Here is a 27,271-nt window from a genome sequence, read left to right as displayed (position 1 = left end):
GTTAATATCTCAGATCGAAACCATTAAAAGAACCCCTAATAATTTATTGGACTTTATCATTTAAATATTTGAAATACAGAAAGAAATATCATTCAGGTAATATTTCCAAAGAGGTTGCAAATGGATATGTCGGTTCACCAATCATTGATGGTTCTAAAACGGTTAAACCTACATTACATGCAAATCACCTTTTGATGAGAGACATGAACAAGAAGCTTCGAGAAAATTAGTGTTTTTTGAATTATATACATGAAGTCAGTAAGCAAACAACGAATTCATGGATATTTGAACCCGAATATATAGAAACAAGCAGAATATTTGATGGAAGGATGGGGATGCAGGAAGTAAAAGAATATGGGTGATGGTTAACTTAAAAGAAACAAAGGGTTTTTTTCTCTTCAAATGTATTACTTTATTTTAATTATGCATGTCCATTTTTAATTACAAATTATGCACGTCCTTCTTTAATTTTTGGGTTAATTACACAATATTTGTATAATCTTAATTCAGTTTCGGATACACCTATATTTTAAAATCACACATAAAATCTTATATAACGAAAAGTTTACATACTTAACCCCTATATAAAGTATATATGTGTATGTTAAAATATAATTGTTCGAAGCGAAATAACTATTAAAAAATAAATTAAATTCTATAATGTTTATATATTATATTTTCATAATATTTTCTTAACATATAAATATAATAATCACAACAATTTATCACAAGTGGGTCTGGAGAGGTAGAGCGCACCTTACCCCTCCGTACCTTTGTAAGGATAAAAATATATTGTTAAAAAATATAAAAATATTTATTAAAAAAACTTATTCACGTTTTTTATAGATTCTTTTTTTTTTTGAAACGTGTCATCACCAATTCTGACAGCACACGAGAGAAAAGGCCATAAATAGTCCCTTATCTATGGGAGTAGGTCTAAAATGGTCCCTTAACTATACACTTATCGGTTTTAGTCCTTTAACTATCCAAAAACTTATCAAATTTGGTCTCCGTCTATTTTTTTATACAAACAACGTACAAACTCATAAATTTTCGTGAGATTAATCGTTAAACCATTCTTCAAACATATATTTCTCTCTCCCTCGCTTTTTTTCCTCAAGTTCATTCTTTAACCTCAACTTTTTTCCTCAAGTTCTCTCTCGCGTTTCTCAGAATCGACGGATCGTCGGTTTAGAAACCAACTAAAAACCGACCAAAGTCGGTTTTGTTAAAAAAAACAAAAAAAACCGACGGTCTCACGTCGGTTTTTTTTTTTTTTTTTTTTTTGAAAATTAAAGAATGAAATGTAGGAACTTAGAATCGAACCCGGGTATGTCCCTTGGCATTAAAGGGCTTTATCACTAGACCACTGATATTTTTTGTTCATATAATTACATTGATTTAATTTATAATGTTTTTTCGCTCTAAAAACGGACAGAGTCCGTCTCCGTCAGTTTTTTATAAAAAAAATAAAAAATAAAAGACCGACGGACTCCATTAGTTTGTTTTAGAAAATAATATAAAAAATAATAATATTTTTTCGCGCATTTTTATGCAAAAAATAACTGACACAGTCCGTCGGGTTTTCTTAAAAAAAAATTTTAAAAAAATTATTAAAAAAACCGACGGAATCCGTCCGTCTATCCATCGGTTTTTTCCATCGGTTTTTTCCGTCGGTTCTTACCAGTTTTTTAGTAGTGTTTAAGAAGAATGGTTACAGAAATTTTGTGCCTGAGTTTATCTTTTCGAATTTTAGAGACTCGAGAGCGACACCGTGCTTAGAATGCTTTTTTTTTTTTTTTTTTGAGAAACTTCGAGGAAAAAGAAGCAGGGAGAGAGAAATATAGGTCTGAGGAATGGTTTAACGATTAATCTCATGAAGGTTTATGAGTTTGTACGCTGTTTATATAAAACAAATAGATGGAGACTAAATTTGATAAGTTTTTGAATAGCTAAAGGATTAAAACCAATAAATGTATAATTAAGGTACCATTTTAGACATTTTAGACCTATGGGGATAAGGGACTATTTATGGCCTTTTCTCCGGCACACGACAAGAGTCTTGTTCTTGTCTACATAATTTTTCTGTTAAAAAGCTACTCAATTTTGAAGGGACAAACAAAAACATACAAAGAAAAAAAGAGTGTTGTGATGACAGAATCAATTCAACTCCCCATTATCGACCTTACTTCTCCTGATCGTATTTCCACCGCTCGTGCAATTCGTCAGGTTTCTTCTTCTTCATTAATTATCTCAATTTTGAATAAGTTCTTGATATTTTGATGTATTTATTCATTGTGAATTTTGCTATAGGCATGTGTAGAAGTTGGTTTCTTTTACCTTATAAATCATGGGGTAGACGAAAAGTTGTTTAAGAAAGTGATTGAACAGAGCAAAAAGTTTTTCTCTCTGTCCCTTGAAGAGAAGATGACACTGGTTAGGAGGAATCACAGAGGTTATACTCCCCTTTATGCTGAGAATCTTGATCCCTCATCTACTACTCAAGGTAGTTTTTGTCCTTCTTTTTGTTCATTTTGGTTGTCTGTTTGTTATTTGCTTCAATCATGAGGAAGAAACTTATTTGCCCTCAGTGTTTGCACCACCAGACCAGGTTATATTTTCCCTAACATGAGCATTAGTCACTGGTTTGAAGTAAGAATGCATATAGATTACTCCCTGCTGTGATGGTATTCGACCGGATATGGAGTTTGAGAAAGAAAAAGAGGACTTTTGAAACTTGTGGTCTAAGATAAGATAAGAGACATAGACATTTGTGTGGCTGTAAATGATCTCAGTAATGGTGTGTTTGATATGAAGGAAAATGTTTTTCACTGTAATGTTTTTCACGGAAAATATAGTGGATGTCTTACTTATTTTCTTGTGCTTGATATGTAAGTAGAAAATATTATCCTAAAAAAATTTGTATACAATAAACGTAAACACTATGGGAGGTGGGGTGGGTGGATAGGAGTGTGCGTGTGGTGGGGATGAGGGCTATGAGGGTGGGTAGGAGTGGGATGTGTTGGAGGGTGGGAAAGAGATAATCAATGTGGAATGATACTTATGGAATTTGTTTTCTCTACTTCCACTACGAATCGGTTCCTCACATTTTAGGAACTTATATATTTTCCAAAACATTTTGACCAACCAAACATGAGAAAATTGGAGAAAATCGGAAAACATTTTTACGAATATAGAAAGGTAAAATGCGAAGTTTAAAACTAAATTCTTTCTAAGTGTAGAAATGTGTCATTCTTTTTGTGGCAAACTAAAAGGAAAATGTGCCACATAAAATGAGACAGAGGGGGTAGGTGATAAAAACTTATGTAGAAGAAAAATGTCATATATTGATTAGTCTGATGTGAGCACTGGGTGGAGAAAATTCATGTCTGCAGACCTGGACCATTATCTGCTGCCCGGTGGAGGCTGCAATCTTATAGAACTTTTACTTTTGCTGCTGAAATTACTTGGATTTTATTGAAACAACATGATTAAAAGATTTGGTTGAGTTGGTCTCGACCATGTGGTAAATCAGTTAACTTAGTAAGGCATAAGCGTAGGTTAAGCTACATTAGTCATGTGCAAAGGCTTGTTTACCAAAAGGATAGTTTCTTGCATAGCAAAATGTTTTTATGTATAGATTATCCTCTTCTGCCACTTTTCTTCAGTAGGCCTTTGTTGGTTACATTTGCGAGTTGATTTGCATTTGGGGAGTAATAGAGAAGGTAGCTTAAATCTTGAGTTAGTTGTTTCATCATTGGAGTGCAGGTGACTCAAAAGAAAGCTTCTACATTGGTCCTCTGGAAGGCAAGAGTGTTGTTAGTAACTTGAATCAATGGCCTGCAGAAGGTATTCTCTACAATTTTATTTGAGCTTACATCATGATTTTGTCCTTAATATACTTAGGCTCTTGGGGTTTATTCATCCTTATTGTGGTGAATACAGTCCCTGTAAGAAGAAACGATGGATTTATACCATCAAATGCTCCCTTTTGTTTATTCGTGCATCAATTCACATGTGCTTCGAGACATATTCCATGTTTGAAGCACATTTCTCCAGAAAACATGTGTGGTGACTCTTTGATGTTTTTTTCCATTTGGGATGTCTAGAGGTTCTACCCTGTTGGAGATCAACCATGGAGGATTACCATAGAGGAGTCTTGTGAGTATCACTTTGATATGTTTTAAAAGAAATTTTAGAGTTCTTTCTTCCCTAAACTTCATCTTGATATAAACAACCGTAACTCTAAGCCCTATAAATATTTCACATCATTCAGCTCCCTATTCTCGTATTTTGTGTAGCTGAAAGATAAATGTTCAAGTTGCATATCTTTGGTCTTCATCTTCTTTCTAAAACCTGAGTGTTTTGCAGATGGCTACGTTACTTGATTTGTGGTTGATATGACTTTCTTGTGTCAGGGATGCTGGGATAAGACTAATTTCACTCATCGCTTTGGCACTGGAGTTGGATGAGGACTTCTTTCATAAAGCTGGGGCATGTGATTCACCAAATGCATTCCTACGTCTGTTACATTATCCAGGTTTAGTTCCATAAATGGCATCTATCTTTTTGATTTTTTTTTCCTGTTTTTGTTCTATAGGTTATCAGGACCAATTTTCTGTCTAAATATTAATTTTGCTGTCGCACCTCAAGATGATATGAAGTGGGAGGAAAAAGGGTAGACATCTTTGTTGATTTATTCTTGTGAATCTGCAAAGACAAATTTTTTCAGGGTGGACAGCAGTGCTATTAGTGTTTTATCTTTGGGTTATTCATATTTGTTTGACGAAGCATTATGAACTGAAAAAGTGACGTACTTATGGAACACTCTTTTTACATAGTCAATGTTTCCACGCATGCAATACTTAATTTCCGTTAACTAATTGGGTAACAATGTGCTTAGGAAAGTAATTTAGATCATGCAAATTGAACAGTGGGGTTCCAGCTTGATCATTAAATCAAATGCTTTATGTAAACTTTCTATAGGTGAGTTACAATTATCTGAACAAGTGGTGTATGGTGCTTCTGCTCATTCAGACTATGGGATGTTAACTCTTCTAGCTACAGATGGTGTTGGTGGACTTCAGGCACGTCTGATATGAATGTTTTTTCTTTTATCCAAATCTGCGGTCTCATGAATACTTTTATATTAACTAATTCCAGAGCTAACAGGTTTGCCGGGAGAAATTCAAGCGACCCCAGATATGGGAAGATGTGCATCACCTCAGTGGGTAGGTTCATTGGTCAGTCATAACTAGATACTTTAGGTTGATGTATTCTGGAGTCCAAGACACAAGCCCGTTGAAGATTGGATTTGAGTCTGTCCCCTAATGAGTGAGAAGTTTCTACATGAAAATTATGAGCATTGTTCTGTTCATCTAGTTTTGGAATATTAGTGTTTCCCCTTTGTCCATGCACACCATTCTAGAAGGCTGCAGCCAATGTGAGGTGACAATCATTCCGATAAATTTGCTAATGCTGGATGACAATCTGGCAAATACTGTTCAGATGCGGAAAGGTTTTTTCTGTCCTGAATGCTAAAATATGATATTCTTACCACATTTAATAATTTGAATTTTTATTGCAAATGATCCTTTTAAATAAAGGCAGCATACACCGTGCCAAAATTTGATGCTTCAGGGTATGATCCATTTCAAGCCCATCTCTCAATCTTGTTGACATAAAGGGGTATCCCTATATCTGCATCCTTTATGCAAATCCTGAATGTCATTTACTACTTCAATGAGCTCTCTCCATTAGTTAATATGCCTGAGGTTTTCTTCTCTTTTTTTTTTTTTTCCAGCATATAAATGGTCTTTTTGTATAAGAATTCTGAGACATCATGAATGTTCTCAATCAGTTGCAAATGCTCAGTACTAGCATGCTTAATATGCTCGACGTTTTGTTTCTTGATACAACATAAATGGCTGCAGATAAGATGAGCTTAATCAACGAGCTATTGACTTTGTACTCTTTCAGAACCTGCATGTGCTCATACTTTCAACATTAAGCCTCTGTGAGCCAAACACATACAGAAGTAAAGGCACCCAAGTTTCCCTAGACTTCCCTTAACCTGCCTGCCACCCAGAAAGACAAAAGAGAAAAACTGGAAGAAGAAAAAGAAAAGGAGCCTTTTCACATCGGCTGAAGAACCTCTTCCTGATCACAGTCTTCCTCTCTTTGGTCTTATCAGGTTACAGATTACTGTTGACTAGTGATCCAAAAAGGAAATGAGACTTTAGGATCCTTTGCTTAAACTAGACTTATTTCTACCATGATATCACTGGATGAGTCTGAGATTTTCCCTTGTAGATCAGATACCACAGCAGATGCTCAAGTTAACCAAGTTTTCTTCATTTAGATTAGGAAGGAAGAGGGTTGGCATAGCAGGCAAAAGTGTCAAAACTTCACTCATTTTTTTTTTTTCCAAAAATAACTGCTTTAAAAAGTCTCCAAAGACTTATATTAGCAGTAAAGTTTTTTTTTTTTCATTTTTGCGTAGTCTTTTCACTCTCCTTGAGCAGGTCTATATACCCTTTTTTTCTTTTATTCATAAGGTTAAAGTTACTTAGGTAATGGGCCAATCTGTTTTCAAGCATCAAATCATGAATGTGTCAGCCAGTGTTTTCCTATGTCATCGCCACAATTCCCATATACGCTATTCAACATTTAATCTGCTCCTTGGCTTGAGTATGTAGTATAATGAGCCATACATGGTTGCCCGAAGTAGCATCATTTCATAACTGCTGAAAGTTTCTTTTTGATTGTTGTTCTGCAGGGCTTTCATAGTTAACATTGGAGATATGATGGAGAGGTGGACAAACTGCTTATTTCGGTAGTACAAATTTTCTGTTCTTTTTTATATCTAAATACATCATAATCCTTCCCTGTGATTGTTTCCTATTCTGGGTTCAGAAGATGTATTCTTCTTATTGCCTGCTTTTGTGCTGAAAGTTCATTTTGCCAAATTCAATAGTAACAAAAGACAATATGTTTTGTATTATTCTTCTGATGTTTGACATTCATTTGTAGGTCTACATTGCATAGAGTTATGCCAACAGGCCAAGAGCGTTATTCGGTAATCAAGATTTCATCATACGTTAAAATCCTTTTTCCTGTCATAGTCTTTGTTTTACCCCTTATTCAGATCAATGCATGTCTGGGCAATATTAATATATATAATTTGATTAACTCAACCCTTATTCTGACATATTTGGGATATTCATCTATCATCTTTAAAGGGAGGCAACATAACTCGCTTAATTCCTTTCATGGTAGAATTTGACCAACACCCTATAAAAAGAACTTTGTATATACCATTTAGTTCTACATAGAGTTTGGCTGGAAGCTATGGTTGAAGAATTAGTGTGAACGCCATGTTATGTTATTATCTGTATAAGAAAGCAGAGAATTGGCTGTAAGATCCCAATCAAGGTAAAATATAAGCATGGAGCTTCTGATTGGAGTAATTTTTAGTTTATGGACATGTTTCAGATGTTAGATTAATTAGAATAATCTTGGTCATTATACATATGTAATTAGTGTCTTAAATCAGTGGAATATGTTGTGTGGGTTATGTTGAGTATTCCTTTAACGTAAGACACTAGGTCACATGTGTGGAAAAATTGGTACATATTGCACAAACCTTCCCGCATCACCAGAAATATAAAGCGATCGAGGAGCGAAGTTATGAGCTGACATGAGTATCGAAGCAACTAGTCCTGTCCAAAGAGTCCCAACCCCAGGGAAAGTCGCACTTGCAAGAGAGCGAGTGGCAGATCTAAAACTGCTATAGTAAAGTAGAACGAAAGTACCTCCCAAAGATTCTACCTTTTTTTGTGCGTTCGGGAATAAATAGAAAGTTTCCATTCACAGACTCCCTTTGCTTATCTTAGTCAGTTACATGTGTGGAAAACTTGGTAGATATCGTACATTTGCACCTACTTTCTCTCGGGGGGTGTAGATTACAAAATGTATTATGTCTCACATCAGTTGAATATCTTGTATAAATTACACAGAGTATGTAGAAAAGAATTCTGACCTAAGCCACTAGTCTTGACACATTCTTGCAATCTTTCTTTTCATATTCTCACATAACAACAACATACCTAGTGTAATCCCACAAGTGGGGTCTGGGGAGGGTAGGATGTATGCAGACCTTACCTCTACCTTTATGGGGTAGAGAGGCTGTTTCCCATATTATCACATAAGATATCCTAAAAAGTAATTCGTAAGACAATCCTGAAAAGTAAAAAATTTCAGTGAAAAGAATGTCTTTTTGGATTTTTTTCTGTTGTATCTATGGGTTGGCCTCATGCAGTATATCTCATTGCTTGCCAAATGCTATCTGATAGTGTATGAACAATTCACGGATTCTAAATATACCTTGACTCTTCATTCCTCTGCCATTAGAACTATGCAAAATAAGCTAACAAAATATTGGTTGGAACATGCAGATGGCTTTCTTTTTGGAGCCAAACGCAGATTGTGTGGTGGAATGCTTGAAGAGTTGTTGTAGCGATTCATCTCCTCCCAGGTACTTGCAATTTTTTGTACTAGCGCCTTGAGCTGGGTTCTGTATTTTGAAAATATGTTGATGACTTTGGTCAAAGCTTTAATCTGTTTTTTTAACATCTCTTGGAGTTGATCTTATTGTTCATGGATGTTTAAATTGTACAAATAAAATAACATCTTGAAAGTCTGCAAATTGATTAACTTCTTATATGAGGTTCTTCTTTGACGGGGATATTTGTCAGTGTGCCTTTAGGGTCCAGTCAAAAACGATGCTAATGCTCCTTCTATTTCATATTTGGTATTCTTGTTCTGTCATAATTCTTGTTCCAGTCTTGTCCAAAACCTTTTCTTTCCAAAGTTGGTTTTAGGCTTCTTTTTATGGCCTGCCTGATGCAAATGAATTATCCCAGAACAAGTCTTTCGTTCTATGTATTCTCATGTTTGGTATTCTTGATTCCTTCTATATGTCATTCTACAACCAGCCTTTTTACTGTCCTCTTCTCTTTCAACCCTCCTTGCCTACCCCTTACTCCGCCTTCCTCAATCTCCAATACTGCCCTTTACCCCTCCCTCACCCTTCCTCAGCTACCCCCTACTCCCTCTAGGGCAAGGCAATTAATCCCCTTCTTTTCCCCGGCCGCCATACTTTCCCCTCTGCCCTCAGGTTTCCATTTAATTTCTAAATCGTTAAGTCTCCATATTAAACTCAGATCAAAGTATTTCCGATGCTTTCTAGCATTCATTTCAATAAATACCAGTGTCAGGTGCCATAATGTGATTCCATTTCATTCTGCTAGACTTCTTTGTTGCTCATCATTTGGGTGTCAAATTTACTCTAGTTACTCCTCCCGCAAAACCCAGAAAGGAAAAAAAAAGAAGGAAAATCCAAACTAAGAGGAACAATGTTGGGGATGTGGACTTCATATTCTGGAAAGGATAAATAATAAAAAATTAGTAGGGGCACAAACTCATAGATGGATTGACTTGTTCTTTCCTCGTCGGTAAGAAATTGGCCACTTGAATTCTTCATAAAGAAACTAATTAAGATAAATAAGTAGGCCGGTGCTTCTACATGTGATAATGATGATTTCTTATTATGTCTCGCATCACTTCTTCCCTGCTGGTACATTTTTTTTCCTAATATGGAGATAATCTGAAATTTATTTTTCAACAGATATCCTCCAATTCGTGCGGGAGACTACTTGGAAGAGCGCCTTAAAGTTACATATGCATCATAGGTGAGTACTGTCTCATTGTCTCGAACTTAAAATATCTTTCCGGTTACCACACTTTTGACCAGTAGTCCGTCACGTGAAAGGCTGATTATAGAAACCAACCTTGCTCTTTTTGCCTATCACCCCCTGAACCTCCACATCTCTCCTTTACTGAATTAGAGATAGGAAGCAAAATATGTCTATGATATATGTTATGTTTGATTTGGTTTATTTAGAAAATGAATTCAGAAATCAAACTCCTTTAAAGGTGCAAAAAATGAGAAATTTCAAATTGCTTTTGCAGACGTTCCTGATGTTGTGGTGGTGTATCTGTTTGGTATTTAACCATAATTTAGGATTCAGCATGCTTCTGTAATACCTTGATAATGTCCAACTGATCACGCCAACCTTTTCTCAGTTTTCATAAACTGATTCTGCAGCTTTCGTTTATCGAGATCCAATTTGAGTTGTTCTTCTCATTTTTGTTTTCAGGCCAATGAACACTTGCAGGTGGAGTGGTTTTCTCTCATACGACCGACATTGTTACACTTCTCAGCATTTACAACATGCAATCAGCTTCGTCTTATATATTTATACTGTTCCAAGATTTCATACAAAACAAAAAAATGTGGCGTCAAACCTTTAACTATTGTTGTGCACATTGTTATATAACTAGTTAGAGACCTCTTCAGGAGATTCTCTTCTTGTGAAAATTACAGGAAATTTTGGTGTATTAGTGAATGGGAGCAAAGCTGTGATAAGGACAGTATAACTATATGGGGTGAAAAAGATTGCTGTGTAATGGCAATAACTATACGCCGATCTACTTCTCCTTTTATCACGCCCATAAAGTTTTTGATTAACCAAGCATGATAAGTAATTGAAAAACATAACAAACTCCCCATAGAAACTTACTTTTCTATTATATTTCTATTTCTATTATATACATATATATATATATATTTCTATTATATATAAGTGGCTAAGGAGGACCAACACAACAATATCTACTTGTACCCAAAGCTTTACAAATTGTACACGCAATGAATGCTTGTACCAAAAGCTATATAACTTGTACACTTTAATCAAGTGCTTGTGGACATATGTCATAGCGCTTAATAGTTATTCCCTTCTCATGTATAGACGTGTGCACTTCAATTTTAATTCTCCAACACATTTATTTCCTCCGTTCACTTTTACTTGTTCACTTTTGACTTTTCACACTCTTTAAGAATTAATAAATCCCACGTGGACATATATCATAGTACTGAATATTTATTCTCTTCTCATGTATAGTGTATGTACTTCAATTTTAATTCTCCGACACATTTATTTCCTCCGTGCACTTTTACTTGTTCACTGTTGACTTTTCACGTTCTTGTTGAATATGTAAATATTCAACAATATGTCAATAGTACTTAATATTTATTCCCTTCTCATATATAGACGTATGCAGTTCAATTTTAATTCTCCGACACAAATTTATTTCCTCCATGTACTTTTACTTGTTCACTTTTGACTTTTCACATTCTTTAAGAATTTACCAAAACAAAAATAAAAACTTCTCTCTCCTCTCTCTTCTCTCTCTTGCTTTCAGTGCACGATAGAGTGTGCTATCGTGCGCCACCTAGCAATGGCGAGGGGAAGGCCTAGGAAGGATGCGCAAGTTCAATTGAATGAGCGGCTTGCCGTGTTGGAGATGACCGAAATTGGCACCCAAACGTCGATTTCGCCGGACCCAGGACGAATTTCATTGGAACAATGGCCACCTTTAACAAACCAATGGCCCGGGTAAAAATCGAATGCCAGCGGTGCAAATTGGAGGTACGACTTCGGGGAAAATTAGCGATACTAGTACAGGACAACCCAAACACCGCTGTTGGGAGAACGTAAGAGATCTTTGGTGTAGGCAAAGCGTATCTGTACCCACTAATAAGAAGACGGGAGATACAACGATAGGGCTAAATGGAAACTGTTTCGAGGAGATCCACCGAAGCGCGGGAAAATCAAAATAGACTAATCTATTTTAGGGGAACAAACTAGCTGCGCGAGGCATGGGATTGAGCTTTATACCACCAACAATCAGAGACGGTGAACCGATTGTCACGTTATGCGGGGAGGAAATTGAGCAGGAAACACTACAGTGGAGACAAGCCTGGTAGGGGCAGAACCAACTATCGGTGCAATGGAGAGATTTATTGCAGGAAAGTGGAACTTCGCTAGCAAACCTAAAGTGTTCTACCATAACTGTTATATCCCGCATTTTGTGCAATCGGATAATTCAAGACAATAGCGGGAAGACAACAAGCTAGGCCATACTTTTATTTTGCTAAGCATATGAATGGCTTATGAAGCATTTAGAAGCGGAATTAGTAAGAAAGGTCAAAGGGCATAAAGGAAATTCGCAATATGCCTCGTGGAATTATGGAGGAAGACGAAGGGTAAATTTGGAATTGGGAAAAATAATTTTTTCATGAATCGTATGACAAAAAAAAAAAAGAGAAGTGGGCTAAGGTTTGGGCCATTTTGGCCGTCCACCCACTATGGGCAAGCCAGTATTTAGTTAAAATCCATGGGATTAAAAGAAGACTAAGCTCTTCTAAATAATCCCTTAATCTTCTAGACATTTCAAGAGAAATTAAAGAGCAAGAAAGAAGAGAAACCCTCTCAAGGCCATTCGGCCTTTGAAAAAAAAAAAGCGAAAAAAAAAAAAAGAAAAAGAAGAGTTTCAGAAACCATGCTTTATCCAGTCAAACAATTGTGAAGTGGTTCTTAACATAGTGAAGAGTTCGTTGGAGCAAGGGAAGCACAAATCTTGATAAGTTTGTAATTGTAGCCAAGTGAAGATTCAAAGTAAAGAGGAGAAGATTTGAACTTTTCTTTTTGTATATTATGAATGCTTAAGTGTGTCGCGAGTATAGCACGGATGAAATTCATGTGCGCGAGGTGTGGCGGCCGTGACTCGTACGGCCAAGCCGCAGCGGTGGTGTCGTATGTTGTATGTGATTGTAAGGTAAGTTAATTCATGTCGTGTATTGGTGCATGTTGTAGCAGACAAAAAAATGGATGGAATTCATGGAGAATATGAATATAGGGGTGTGGCCGTGCATGTGTATATGTGTGTGTAGAAATCATGTGCTAATTATTTTATTTAGTGGTCAGTTGTTATTGTTGTGAATGTTATGTTAATAATGGAAGTGAATGATTTGGAGGGGATGTAGTTGTATGCTTGATGTTAGTAGTGTAGTGACAATTGGTGTGATACAAGAAACGAGTCAATTTTATTTCATGTTTTGGTTGTTGTTGTGTTGTGGATTCTATATTGCCAATAAAAGTTTAATAATCTTAGTGAAACGGTCGAGGTTGGAGACTTGTGGTTGAAGCTTATGTAAATGGAATATTATGTTCTTACTTGTATGGAAGACAATGATATTAGTGTGGTGACGTTGGAACATATATTATAAGGCTGCTATTGTTTTTATTGGAGTTGGAAGGTTTTGAAAAAAGTAGTAAATTGATTGAGTTGTTATAACATATCTTGGATTGAAATTGGAAGTTGTTAGTATGGTTGTGATATTATGATTGATAGTTTGGCCGGGTTGAATTCTAGGATTATTGTTGATGGTGGCTAAGATGATTTTTGGGAATGATGTATTTACGGGGGAAGTCTTTATAGAAATTTGGTAGCTGAAGTGTCATTTTAAGAATCCAATTCTAAATGCACTAATCAATGTTTGGTAAATAGGGACCAAATTGAGATTTTGGATTCGTTAGAACTTAATTGGGTGAAGATAAGAAGCGAAAAAGGTATGTAAGGCTTCGCCTTTCTTTCTTGGCATGTCTTAGATGTAATAGGCTCGATACGGACACCAGGGACATTTCTATTCCTCGGAATCCCGCACCTAAAGTTTCCATTTTCTTTTAGAATTGAATTAGAAATGAGCGCGAAATGTTGAAAAACTTCCTAAACATCTAGAACTTGCGCGAATAGGACCGTGCCTTAAGACCCTCGCGGTGACGTCATGAACTGTAATGTACGTAAATTTGGGTACGCCGCCCTCATTTGCCCCGAGGTGGGCCCATCGTTCCGGATTTTCCTTATTGTCCCATTTGGCTTATTTTCATCCTATGGTTAATAAAGCTTTGGGTATTATTCCGACTACTAAATAATAGTTGTTTTAAGTAAATCCATTGATTCCAAAGCATGATCTCTTCTCCTCCGATACTTAGTAAATGTTTTCAAAGTGTCCGTATTTTCCCTAGGAACAAAGATTTATGGCAAAGTAAGTTTTAGAACAATGACGATGAACAACATGTTCTACAAATGACATGGATGATGTCAAGGAAGAAAATGTTACATGAATATGACCACGATGATTCTATGATTAAAGGTTCCAAGTTCAGCGGTTTCGGTCATTTATACGAGAACGTTAAGCTATTCTTGAATTCTCAACTCTATTCGTGAATAATGACTATTTTTAAAAAAAGCACATATGAAACAATGCCTTATGATCTTGTTCCATGTTTTCTCATGATGTTACTTTCCATTGATAATCTCGCCTACTACTAGTTCCTTTAAGGTGGGACAAAGCGCCCGGTTATTCCATGTAATATGATCGGAGGTTGTTCACCGACCTTACGTCACTCCGTGATGCACGACTTTTCTTGGGCTCCCCGCATGCTTATATGATATATATATATATGAAATATGTATATGTAAATGGTAGGGTGGGGGAAGGGATACATGGGAAATGGGAAGGGAACTATGTTTCATTGCCTTTGAACTGTCACCGTTTATCATCCCGGACGGGGACGCCCTTGGACGGCGGATTTATGGGCGAGCCGGAGTATTCCGGCGCAATGTGGGCGAGCCGACAATCGTTCGGTGCTATGATACTATGATATACTATGATATCTTATGATACTATGATATCTTATGATACTATGATATCTTGCGATACTATGATACACTATGATATCGCTATGATACTATGATACCTATGATATCTATGATATAACATGATATGACATAAATTCTATTTTCTATGTCTATGAAAAGAAATGTTCTTTTTTTTTTCTAAAAAGGAAAAACAAGCATGCATGGTATCCCATAGGCACGAAAGGGTGTTCATGCACCACGTTACTTTCTCGTCGCAAAGATATATCACGACCTACGATATTGTCATTCATAATCTATGCTCCCGTTTATGCTTATCTTCCATGTCTTACATACTCGGTACACTATTGCATCGGCGTCCTTCTTGCGACGTCGCGTTTCATCTTACGCGCAGCTCACAGGGTAGCCTGATTCCGATCCCTGCAGAGTTCCCCGCAAAGACATTTTTGGCCGCTCCGCCGTCGATTCATTCCCGCTCCTTGGTACTACTTTTTGTCACATATTCCGGGCACCCGCAAAGATCATTTGGCCTACATATGTGTACTATGCCAGAGGCCGTACGTATATAATAGATATTTTGTACTCCCCGTGGTTGTCTCTCAATTAATTTATTATAGTATGATCCGTAAACTTATTAGGCCTATGTTTATAATCGTGTTATTAATGTTAATGCCTAAGTACGAAAAAAAAATATGATGATGTTCATACGGCCCACTTAGTGATAAGAATACGACACGAGACAAGATAGAGTTTCTGTGACAAGCATCGGGTACCCCGCGTCAGCCTTAGTCGGGTCGTGACAATAACGATGGCTACTTCTTGGTAAGATTTAATAGTATCGATGATAGTGATGAAGTATTGTATTCTGGACCACACTTGTTGAATAATAAGCCTTTGGTAGTGAAAATGTGATCCGTCGATTTTGATTTTAGTAAGGAGGTGTTCCAAACTATCCCTATTTGGGTGAAATTCCCGCGTCTCCCTCTTCGTCGTAGTGGAAAACCTTGAGCAGGATCGGTAGTCGATCGTAATTCCTTTGTATCACGATTTAATGCACACCACCCAAATTGATTGTATCTTATATGCACGAGTCCTTATTGAAATGGATGTCACCAGAGACATGCCCCGAGCCATCAAAGTTGAGGATCCTGATGGAACCCAATTTATACAAGAAGTAACCTATGACTAGGTGCAAAGCTTTTCTTCGTCTTCATAGTTGGTCATAAACGCAAGCTGCGAGTCGGTCTGGCCCAAACATTCAAAGCCGTGCCTAAGCTCGCACTAAAGCAAAACAAGAAGCTCATAAAAAAACTTGGCACAACGTGGTAAGACCCAGATAGACAAGTTCAATCACAAGATTGGATTTCATCGATGCACAACCCGGTGAGCTAACGAATTACGATAGTGCTCCAACCTCCAAATAGCCCAAGTCATACTAAGGGGGAGGGGTGGTTGCAAGCAAAGGGCAAGAACACAAGCCCACAAAAGACATGTCCCAGGCCCAAGTCAGGCTTCCGGAATATATAATGTCCTATGTGAGTGATCAAAGATACTCGGCATATCGGCACCTGGTGTGAAACTAGCTAGCTATGGATCTTGTATGAGTGGGCAAAGTAGCTTGGGAGTGAATAAAGGAACTATCCTGCAACCTATATCCACATGAAGTTAGTTACTTGGAATGTATGAGGGGTGAATAAGGTGTATAAACAAAAGGAAGTGAAGTCTTTTATTCGTACAAATAAAGTTAGTTTGTTAGCTATGTTAGAGCATAAACTAAAGGAGAATAACATTGCTCGAGTTATGAGGAAGTTACAACCAAACTGGCTATGGGTTGCTAACCATGCTCATAGTAGTAGAGGTAGAATATTGATTATGTGGGATGCTATTGTAGTGGATTTTGAGCTGTTGCATATGGGGACACAATTTATTCATGGGTTGATCAAGGATAGAGCTTTGAATTTCAGTTTTTCTTTTACTGCTATATATGGCCTCCACACCATAGAGGATAGAAGAAGTTTGTGGGCTGAATTGATTAATATCCACACCTCAATGCAAGGACCATGGTTGGCAATGGGAGATATAATGCTATTCTGGCAGAAGCAGATAGACCTATTGGAAGAGCAGTACCGCAAGGTGACAGACCTTGCAAACTTTCTTACGACACCGGACCTAAAAGCTGGTGCGTGCGGAGATTTCACTTGGACTAATGGCCATACTTACAGTAAACTGGATAGAGGTTTAGTGAATGCTGAATGGATGCTGAATTTTTATTTTCTGGAAGCTATAATTCTAGACCCCGGGTGCTCAGATCATTCACCTATGAGCATCACTTTCAGTGATGAGGAAGATAGAAGACCCAAGCCGTTTAAGTTCCCGAATCACTTAGTTGCCGTACGCAGCATTTTCTCGACTATGCGCGGCACCACATAGAATTGGCAGACGGAACATACACTATGAAAGATATATGGGAGAAGCAAGCTACTCAAATGTGTTCTAAAAACTCTAAACGATCCGAGCTCGGGGAATGTGGATTCTAAGATTGCACAAAGGCAGAACCAACTAAAAAAACCTTGCAAGAACAAATGAGAAATTACACAATTGACAGTAACGTGATTCGTCGATAAAATCAACTAACAATTGGAAAAGTGGTTGGATGTTGAAGAAAGCATTGTAAGGCAATCTAGAGCGACTTGGCTAAATTTGGGGGATGCAAATACAACTTACTTCTTTGCAAGTATAAAGAACAGATGCTGCCAAAACAGGATAAAGACCCTTGTTAATGCTAACGGTGTTGTACTTCAGGCAAAGGAGGACATTGAAGGGGAGATAATTGGTTTTTATAAACAATTCTTGGCTCACCGCAAGTGCAACTACTGCCGTACAGTTTCGTTATTATGAAAGATGGGCACTTGCTAGACAGAATACAACAACAATCATTGATTGCTCCGTTAATGACAAGTTTTACCAAGATTGCGGGCATAAGTGACTTAAAAGCACCTAGTTGTGATGGCTATAATGCGGTATTTTTCAAGAAAGCTTGGCCAGTTATTGGACTAGACATTACAAATGCAGTTTTGAGGTTCTTTTCAACCAATGACCTATATCAAGCCATCAACTGTACTACAGTGACTCTTATTCCAAAAGTTAAAATCTCCGAATATAGACCTATATCATGTGGTACAATACTTTATAAGTTGATATCCAAAATACTCACAACAAGATTGCAACATGTGATGGATTGGCTTGTGGACAAGAATCAATCAGCTTTTGTGCCAGGAAGGGTGATCAGTGATAACATACTCATGAGTCATGAACTAGTCAAGGGATATGGGAGGAAGAGCATAACACCAAGATGCATGTTAAAGGTAGATATGAAGAAAGCTTATAATTCAGTAGAATGGCCATTTTTTAATCAAGTATTGGTGAGCCTACAGTTCCCAGAGAAGTTCATCAGGTGGATTATGATCGGTGTCACTACAGTATCCTACTCAATAATTATCAATGGGCAGCCAAGACCACCATTCTGCGCGCAAAAAGGATTGAGGCGGGGGGATCCCCTTTCTCCATTCCTATTTGTTCTCGGTATGGAGTATCTCACAAGGAATCTGAAGACTTTGAGGAGGAATCCAGCATTCAACTATCACCCCAAGTGCTCTTTAATGAACATAGTCCAACTGAGCTTTGCTGACGACTTGCTACTTTTTTGCAGAGGTGATCTAATATGCAATCACAAATTATTACGTACTTATTTCAGGGAATTTTCTCAAACCTTTGAATTTGGTAGCAAATCTTTTAAAAGTTCAATCTACTTCGGAGGAGTACCAGTCCATACACAAGGAGAGATATTGAGTAGTCTTGGATTCTCGCAAGGCTATCTACCTTTCAGGTACTTGGGAGTTCCCTTGAGCCTGAGTGATATCGTTAGTCCAATGTAAACCTCCGATAGACAAGATACTAAGTATGATTAAATCATGGACAACCAAGTTCCTTTCATCTACGTCGGAGTCCAACTTATAAAAAGTCGAAGATTGATTTTATGCAAGTATTTTGGTCACAGCGTTATTAGCCGCCCAAAAGTTGATCAAGTTAATTGAAGCTACTTTGCAGAAGCTTTCTATGGACGGGAGACGAACAATATCAAAGAAAAGCATTAATTCTCGGGGATGAGTTCGAGCGCCTAGTTTCTTTCAGGACTTACTATCCTTAATATCACTCTCTGGAACCAAGCAGCCATTTGCAAATTAATGTGGAACCTTTGCAAGAAGAAAGATAAACTATGGGTTCAATGGGTCCACATATACTATGGTAAACATGGCACTTCGTATGGGAATTCACAGTATCAAACTTCGGGTAATCGTGAAAATCTTGAAGGCGCACAAATACTTTGAATAAACGGTGATGCAGGCAGGTGGTAGAGTGGGAGACAATTTTTCTATTTAACAAATCTACTGCGGCTCGGAGGACTTTTATAAAGTATCTGGCGGCGACTAACGTGTAATAATAGTGGAGCTCCCTAGATGGATATTCATACTATACTTGGCTATATGTGGAAGATTGTTGACCAAAGATCGGCTTGCTAAACGGGGTTGTATAGATGATGTTCAATGTCCAGCTGTGCGAAGCTCATGATGAGGATGTGAGCATTTGTTCTTGAGCTTGTAATTTCTCAAAAACGTATCCGGACTAGTTTACTAAAATGGCAAGGGATTGCAAGGTAGGCCATGAACTGGCAACAGGAAATACAGTGGGCATTACCACATGCTCGAGGAAGGAGTACAAATGCTGAGATTTATCGGATGCCGCTAGCTGGGAGCATATACCATATATGGCAAGAGAGGAACACCAGAGTATTTCAAGGAATACACCGGAGTATTTCAAGGAAAGCGACGAGTAGGCTGCACGATTGTGGTGCGGCAAATTGTCCAAGAAGTGCACCGTCAAGGATCTAGAATGCCAAAGTTGAGTAGAAGACTCACAGTGAGCTTAATTATTATCCCATCGCGTAGCATGTAGTTATTAGGATTTCTCTTTGAATGTTTGGTTGTGAAAGTAGGCGTTTCCGTAAGCCTGGGACGCAATTGTCCAGTCTTGCAGCTTTGAGAATTCTGAGCTTGTAACTATCACTTGGTAAATAAAAAAACTTACTTACCAAAAAAAAAAAAAGAATTAATAAATCCCAGCGTGGACATATGTCAAGATCGAATATTTATTCTCTTCCTCATGTATACACGTATGCACTTCAATTTTAATTCTCAATACATTTATTTCCTCGTGCACTTTTACTTGTTCACTTTTGACTTTTCACGTTCTTGCTGAATATTTATTCTCTTCTCATTAATATACATGTATACACTTCAATTTTTAATTATCCGACATATATTTATTTTCTCCGTGCACTTTTACTTATTCACTTTTAACTTTTTCATGTTCTTTAAGAATTAATAAATGAAGTACTCCCTCTGTCCCATATTACTTGGCCACATTACTTGACTTTTCACGTTCTTTAAGAATTAATAAAACGAAGACTCCGCCGTCCCATATTATTGGCCATTTTCTCCCCCAGCGGTAGCGTTCTTTAAAATTAATAAATAGAATTATAAACCGATCATATTACTTAGCCCTTTAAAATATATATATATTTTCTATTCTATATTTTTATATTTCTATTTCTATAAACGCCAGATGGGCGAACACAACAACAATAAGTTGTACAAACAGCAGAAATTAATGCTCGCCGGGGTAACATGTGTACGTTTGAGGAAGTTGAACATTAATTCTACCTCTTATGTGCTTGCTTTTAAGTCTCCAAAGGTCACTTGATGTCTCGATTGTCCTTTAATTTTTTTCATTTAAGGAATATACTCCCTCGTCTCAATTTAAGTATGCATTGTTTGACTAGACAGATTTAATAAATAAAGATAGACTTTCAAATCTTGTGGTTCTAAATTTAAAACCTGTATAATATAATAAAATATCCTTGAATTTTGTGATTATAAACATGACATGTAGAATATTTAAATTGTCGAAAACACTTAAATATAAAAAGTAGGACATAACCAAAACAAGATAAATTTTAACAATAATTGAGAAATTGAGGGGGAAAAATAAGAGGAAAAGAAAAAATATGAAGAAGACTCGAGAAGGAAAATCGCGCATTGTCCTTTCTTAAATACTCTGGCAATAAAAGTAACTAAATTAGACAATCAAATTAATCATATTGGGCCACATGATGGACTAGGGTTTGGTATTTGGGGATTGGGTGGTTAGAATGAAATATTACTTGTGGACTATTTCCCTACTTTGATTGGGAAAGTCATTTTTCAATTTTTTTTTGAATTTGTTTCTAGGAAAATGTTTCATCCGTCTGAAACGCGCTACGCCCAAAAGTGGGACTAAGCGAGTAGTTGAAAAGAGTTATATAAAAATGTGTTAATAGGTACAAAGAAAAAGAACTTTATTCAATCAATAACGTATTTTTTAGGGAACGAAAATGTTTTCCTCCATACCGAACACACCCTTAAAGTGGGACGGAGCGAGTAGTTGAAAAGAGTTATATAAAAATGTGTTAATAGGTACAAAGAAAAAGAACTTTATTCAATCAATAACGTATTTTTTAGGGGAAAATCAATAACTTAATTTCATTTCTTTCATTTGATAACTTTTGGCGCACCGTCCGAACGTAGATAGAATCAGCAAATCATTTCATTAAGGAAAAAATATATTCTACGTCATGGTACTAAACATATTCCAAATAATGTAAGAAATATAGGTTACGTGGACTCTAAATGGCGGCACGGCTCCATTAATTTGGGCGGCTCGCCCGCTAATCTGACTATCCTGTTTGGGGGTGGTTTTTAAATTTTGGCCCTCAAATTTATGGTCTTTAATTTTCTCTCTTCGGGATTTTTGGCACACCATAGTTAGATTACAATCAGCAAAGTTTATATTTAACCCAAGTATCCCATAACATTCGCCTGGGGAATTATATCGTACAAAAGCTTTGTATTTCAGATAATCGATAGAATCTGACACAACTTATACCCAATATCTTAATTCCTTCATAACTTGTCTCGATCGAGATAAAAGTTCAATTTTCAAAAATAAAATATTACGAAACTTATCTTTGAGTGAAGCAAATTTAAATAGGTTTAATTAAATAAAGAGCAAAGGAAACACAACAATGTGGGGGATAAATTAAAGGTAAAATTCTCCAAATGACTACGCTATGGCGGTGTCTATCATTTTATAAAATTTATCGCTTTTAAATAATACAAATTTGTAAGTTATGTTTTCCCAAATTAAGGTATTTTTTTCGGATGTATTTCATGCGTGTAAATTCATAGAAACACGGTCAAAAAGAAAACATATCCCACTTGATTTTAGGCCTTAACATTGGGATCATTTAATTAGTTATTAATTGGTATTTTTTACCATACTCTTCCACAAAATCATATTTTAGATTTCTTTTCCATGTCGTTTTCTATTCCTTCGTCAATCTTGACTTTCAAAGCGTAAAAAATCAAAAATTCAATATTTGAAAATATTGACGTGATATATTTGAAGTTTTGATATTGATTTTCGTTTTTATTTCTGTGTATTTGATAGCGTAACTAATGTATTTGAAGTTTAAAATCAAGCTCACATTGTATTTTATATTAAATATCATGTATTTGTGTAGGCAACAATTTACATCACCCATGTATTTAGTGGAAATGTATTTGAAGTTTTCAATATTGATTTACGTTTTATTTACCTATGTATTTGATAGCATAACTAATGTATTTGAAGTTTCCAATCCAAGCCCCGTGTATTTTTATATTAAGTCTGTGTATTTGTGTGATAGCAAATTTGCATCGCTCCTAAAACTGTATTTGATGGGATTAATTTGAACAAAATACATAAATATAGAAAACTTACCATGTATTTGTATCACATATTTGAAGCCCAGATGAAATGATTGAATTAATTTGAAAAATACACAAATATATAGAAAAACTTACAAAAGTCACCATGCATAAACGATTAGTAGTTATATGCGTAGAACATACCTGAAATACATATATTTTTTAAATCCTTGCAATACAAAAACTCTCTCTGGATTATACCATTGTCGCATGCATAACCTGCTTGTACAGTAGGAAGCCTTGATCCAACTTTCCCTTGGTCCACATTGAAGAATATGCTCTAAATGGCGAAAATTTCATGAAACAATGGAGATGGGATAGAGCGTGAAAGAGGCCCTTTGACCATATGCCTTGAATCGAAATAACCATCTTTGAAAATGTCTGGATTTGGGATTACCCAGATATCCAAAATGAAAAATAAATTTTGCGGAAAAGGGTGAAGAGAGGAAGAGAGTATTTATTTATTTGAGCATTCACAGTTATTTCCTTTTAAAAAGGTAGAAATTTATGAAAAAGGAGAGAGAATGGTAATGTATATTAATTAATATTGATACTTATTAAAGGGGATATGGGATTGGGGTGCTAATTTTTAAGGTGTATTTGTGAAATGGTAATTGAAAGTTATTGTGTAATTATAATAGTTAAATTAGAAAAGTATTTAGTTATTATTAGTAATTAAAATAAAGAGTAGGTATGCAATTATTATGTATTAAATGAAGTTAACGCGTAAAATTAAATTAAGAGGGTCAATCCGTGCAAAAACTTGTTAATTTGGGCGGCTCGGCTACTAATCTAATCCATAGTAAGGCCCAGCAGCTAATAACAACTACCCACCTTCTCTCACTAAAATTTTAGCAAATTTCCATTTTAACGCGACTCCAAGCTTTCATCCATGGCGGCTTCAACAACTACTCTTTCCAGTTCCATCACCACCACCTTCAAACCCTCTCCGTACCCACCACGCGCCTCCTCTATCCACCCTCTCCCTTCCATCAAACTCCCATCCAATATCAACCCCTTCAATAATCCCTTAATTTCCCATTTTACCCCTACTCCAAAAAACCCCACCCTCACACCTCTCCGTTCCGCCACCACCACACCAGAAACCACCACAGCCACCGCCTTCCACGGTCTCTGCTACGTCGTGGGTGACAACATAGACACAGACCAAATTATCCCTGCAGAATGCCAACATGTCCCATCAAACCCGGAAGAGTATAAGAAACTCGGGTCATACGCTCTTTGCGGACTCCTTCGTCTTACCAAACGCGTTTCATCGAACCGGGTGAATTTACATCAAATGCTCAATCATCATAGGTGGAGATAATTTGGGTGCGGGTCGTCGCGTGAGCACGCGCCGGTTGCTAGGGGCAGCTGGTGTGGCGGCGGTGATGGCGGTCGTATTTAGGATATTTTTCAGGAATTCAGTGGCGACGGTGAGGTATTGTACTCTCTCCCTCCGTGCCAGTTTAAGTGTCTTACTTTATTTTTCTTTTGTCTATCCCAAAAAGTCTCTCTAGATACATGGAATGATTGAATTAACGTACTGCATATGAGTTGATATTTTCGATGCATTACGCACAAATCTTTAGTTTATGAAAACTTTTTATTAAAACATGTCTATTAGTCAAAAAGCATTTAAATTGGGGACGGAGAAAAGTAATATTTCAAAGAAATGACACTTGGCTAGACCTAACCAAAAGTCATGTATACAAAATATCATGGTGGCAATTTTGTGGATGAGTCTTGTAATTTCTAATCATATGAAAACCCTCCGATTGCTTCATCTGAACACACCGACATTTATACGTCTTCAAAAGTTATCACTTGCATTCATTGCTCTACTTTCTCTTATTTCTTGTCCAAAAATCTTAAAAAATATTTTTTCTCTTTTCTAACTTGTTATTATTTAATTTTGCTGATAAATGTATCCTGTAATTAATCTTGTTTAATCACGGGGAAACATTTCATATTGCTAATTTGTGTATTTACTAGTGATATTTTTTTGGTTATAAATAATATTTTATTATTGTGTTTATTTACTTTTGTTGCCCAATAGGTTTATCCGCTTGATTGGGAGGATTTGTGATGAGTGTAAGACTGGTGATGTGGTGACAGTTGAACTGGAGAGAGTAGGTTGATTAATCATACTACTGGAAAGAGTATAAATTGAAGCCTATTGGTGATGCTGGTCCTGTTATTGAAGCTGGTGGCATGACCCCTGGCATTATGCGAGAAAGGCTGGAATGATCCCTAACCAAGGAAGCTTAGTTTCCAAGTGGTAATTTGGCTCAGTTCACTAGTTTTCTTTAAAGTTTTGTACTTTCTGCTTTCTGAAAAATGAATAAATATGGTGTTGTTGTATGACTTGGAGAAAAATTCAGCACCCTTAAAAGTTGTCTTGTGTTCTATCATGCCTTTTTCAGTATAAATCAATGGATAAACTACATCCAGTTTGAAATAGTTAGATTTGAATTATATGATCCTGAAAGGATTCATCACAACTCATTATCATTAGATTGCTTTTGTTTGATGAGCGAGATATCTGTCAAGGGACAAACCCAACCTTTGAAAAATCGAGGATAAAGTCACTTTATATCTTCTCACTTAAATTCAAACTTAGTTAGCATAGTTATTATCATTTAGCACATTATGGTTAGATTGTTTTTATCTTTGATTGTCAACTTAGCATTGTATATCCTTTATCCAGAGGCAAATACGGGACTTCAAGAGAATGGGTTCACTATTGCTGCTTTAGAAATTAAAAAAAAAAGGCATAAGTGCAAGGAGGTTTCGATACCTTGACCTTGATTTAAGCCCAATGCCTAACTTGATTATATACCTCGGTCGTTTGTTATGTATTCCCTTCGATTAATATTAGATTTATTTTAAGAATTATACACATACTATCTGCGGTTTAGTCGAGTGAGCATGGGTTCATGTAATTATTTTTCTACATAAATTCGCCTACCTTTATCATGAGACTAGCTTTTCTTTGCAATGTAGTTGTTGTTATGTTTTATCAACAAAAAAAAAGGCATAGGCTGTTTTATGGTGGGTGCTTTTTGATTTGGATAAAAGAATCAGTTATCTAAAAGGGTATCTAAGTAATGTTTTGTTATGCCTATGTATAAATGTACTACTTACACCTTGTAGTTTAGAGTGAGGAACTGATAAGCCTGCTTTGCTATACATTAGATCGTTAATGTCATTAAAGTTCAAGTGTTCAACCTTTATGCATCTGGTCTTATGCGAGGAGAGACATGCCATACTTTCCCTAAATTGTCCCAGAAGAACGTGGTTTTGATATCAGACCTCAGAAGTTACAACTTACTAGGAACTTGAGAACAGTTCCTCAATAATCTAACTAGGAAAAAACTGACTTTAAATGTCTGGTAAGTATTTTCAACAACTTTAAACTAGCTGTGTTGAGTGACAATGGACTGGAAAACACACCAATAGTAATTTATGTTCTAAGGGGAATTAGTAACTTCCTGGGCTGATTATAAGGTTTTGAACTACATCGGATCATCCTTGATCAGTAATCAAAGTTTGGATGAAACTAGATTTGATGAGGATCCGTCAAGTAAAATAACAGCTGCAATATTACATCAAATAAAGTCAAGTTCTGGATTCTAGAAGAATAGAGCAGCATTTCTTGAGATGGTTTGGAAGAGGTGACGAAATTGACTAAGCTATGGTTAGAGGATTTTAATAGGGCTGAGCAAGAACAATGACCTAGCTAGTTTAACAATTTCCAAATATAATTCTTGACTTTTACATTCAATCACTAGGGGATAAGATGATTTTAATCTTATTGGAGCCAATGACAGGATGTAACTTTTGATTCAGGAGCTTGTATGACATGTAATTTTATCTCCTTAGGTAGAAACTTGCTAAGTTTGCCTAACAATGATGAGCATACATGACACACGTGGTGGATTGGTTGATCCTTTAAAGGTGATTTTTGCATGGCGTATCCAAGGTTCTAAGTTGAAAATCTTGTGCCTCTTGTCTTTCTAATTTACTTGGTAGTCACACACAAGTCAATCTAAGATTCTTTTTTCTTCATAAAAAAAGATTCTAAATTGCTGTGGTTCAATATACAGATGCTAGTTCCTGGTGCCTCTCTGGTTGTTTATCTTTCACCTTATACCATGTGGAGTTTCTCTTTTTGCTTCTTAATGAAATCAAGTTTCGGGGACCTATAATAATTAATAAGCATACCTTCTTCTTTTTAGACCTAATCCTCATCTGGATGAACGGGCTACAAGTAAATTAGATCATTTGAGATTGCCGTGTCTTGTCTCAACTAAATTAAGGAAAATTATCCCAGAAGCTACACTCCTAATTATTCCAGAGACAAAATGAAACTGTTTCCAGTGAAGAAGGCAACTTCGCTGCTCGTTTCAGCATTATGTGCCCGTATATTACGCTTGAGGTAGTCCTTCTGTAACTTCAGTTCTATACTTTTTGCTTTTCCCACTGGCGGCGATTAGCGATTCTTATTTGCGTGGCTACTGTGGTAAATCGATATTGCTATGAACTAAATTGAGATTGTTTGCTTGTGATAACAAAGTTTCTCCTAGGAATCTAAGAGAACTTCACACTGCTTTTGTTTTATTTGAGTGTTAAATTTTGTAATGCCTAACAGATTATGACGGTTATGTATCTTCACACTTATTGCTGCACAAGGCCAGGATCAAAGCTGTGGCTTCCAAGTAGCCATTACAAATTCACAA

At 36.5% G+C, this 27,271-nt stretch overlaps 1 protein-coding gene and 1 long non-coding RNA gene across 2 annotated transcripts; both read left to right on the top strand.

Moving 5' to 3' along the window:
• The first annotated feature begins 2,031 nt into the window (after nt 1-2,031).
• Nucleotides 2,032-10,520, top strand: LOC132053864 (2-oxoglutarate-Fe(II) type oxidoreductase hxnY-like). Its single transcript, XM_059445959.1, has 12 exons — nt 2,032-2,229; nt 2,314-2,506; nt 3,769-3,849; nt 4,110-4,161; nt 4,419-4,540; nt 4,987-5,087; nt 5,173-5,231; nt 6,779-6,835; nt 7,033-7,078; nt 8,457-8,536; nt 9,689-9,752; nt 10,221-10,520. Exons 1-11 carry the CDS (start codon nt 2,032-2,034, stop codon nt 9,750-9,752), a joined length of 1,053 nt encoding a protein of 350 aa, XP_059301942.1. The 3' UTR covers nt 10,221-10,520.
• Nucleotides 10,521-21,638: 11,118 nt separating this feature from the next.
• On the top strand, nt 21,639-23,598 carry LOC132051919 (uncharacterized). The gene is made up of 2 exons (XR_009413915.1): nt 21,639-21,825; nt 23,272-23,598. It is a non-coding gene; the product is annotated as an uncharacterized LOC132051919 (long non-coding RNA).
• Nucleotides 23,599-27,271: the final 3,673 nt, after the last annotated feature.

Source organism: Lycium ferocissimum, chromosome 4, assembly GCF_029784015.1.
Source record: "Lycium ferocissimum isolate CSIRO_LF1 chromosome 4, AGI_CSIRO_Lferr_CH_V1, whole genome shotgun sequence".
NCBI classification, from domain to species: domain Eukaryota; kingdom Viridiplantae; phylum Streptophyta; class Magnoliopsida; order Solanales; family Solanaceae; genus Lycium; species Lycium ferocissimum.
Note: the sequence above shows the minus strand (reverse complement) of the source record. Positions and strands in the feature narration are given on the sequence as shown.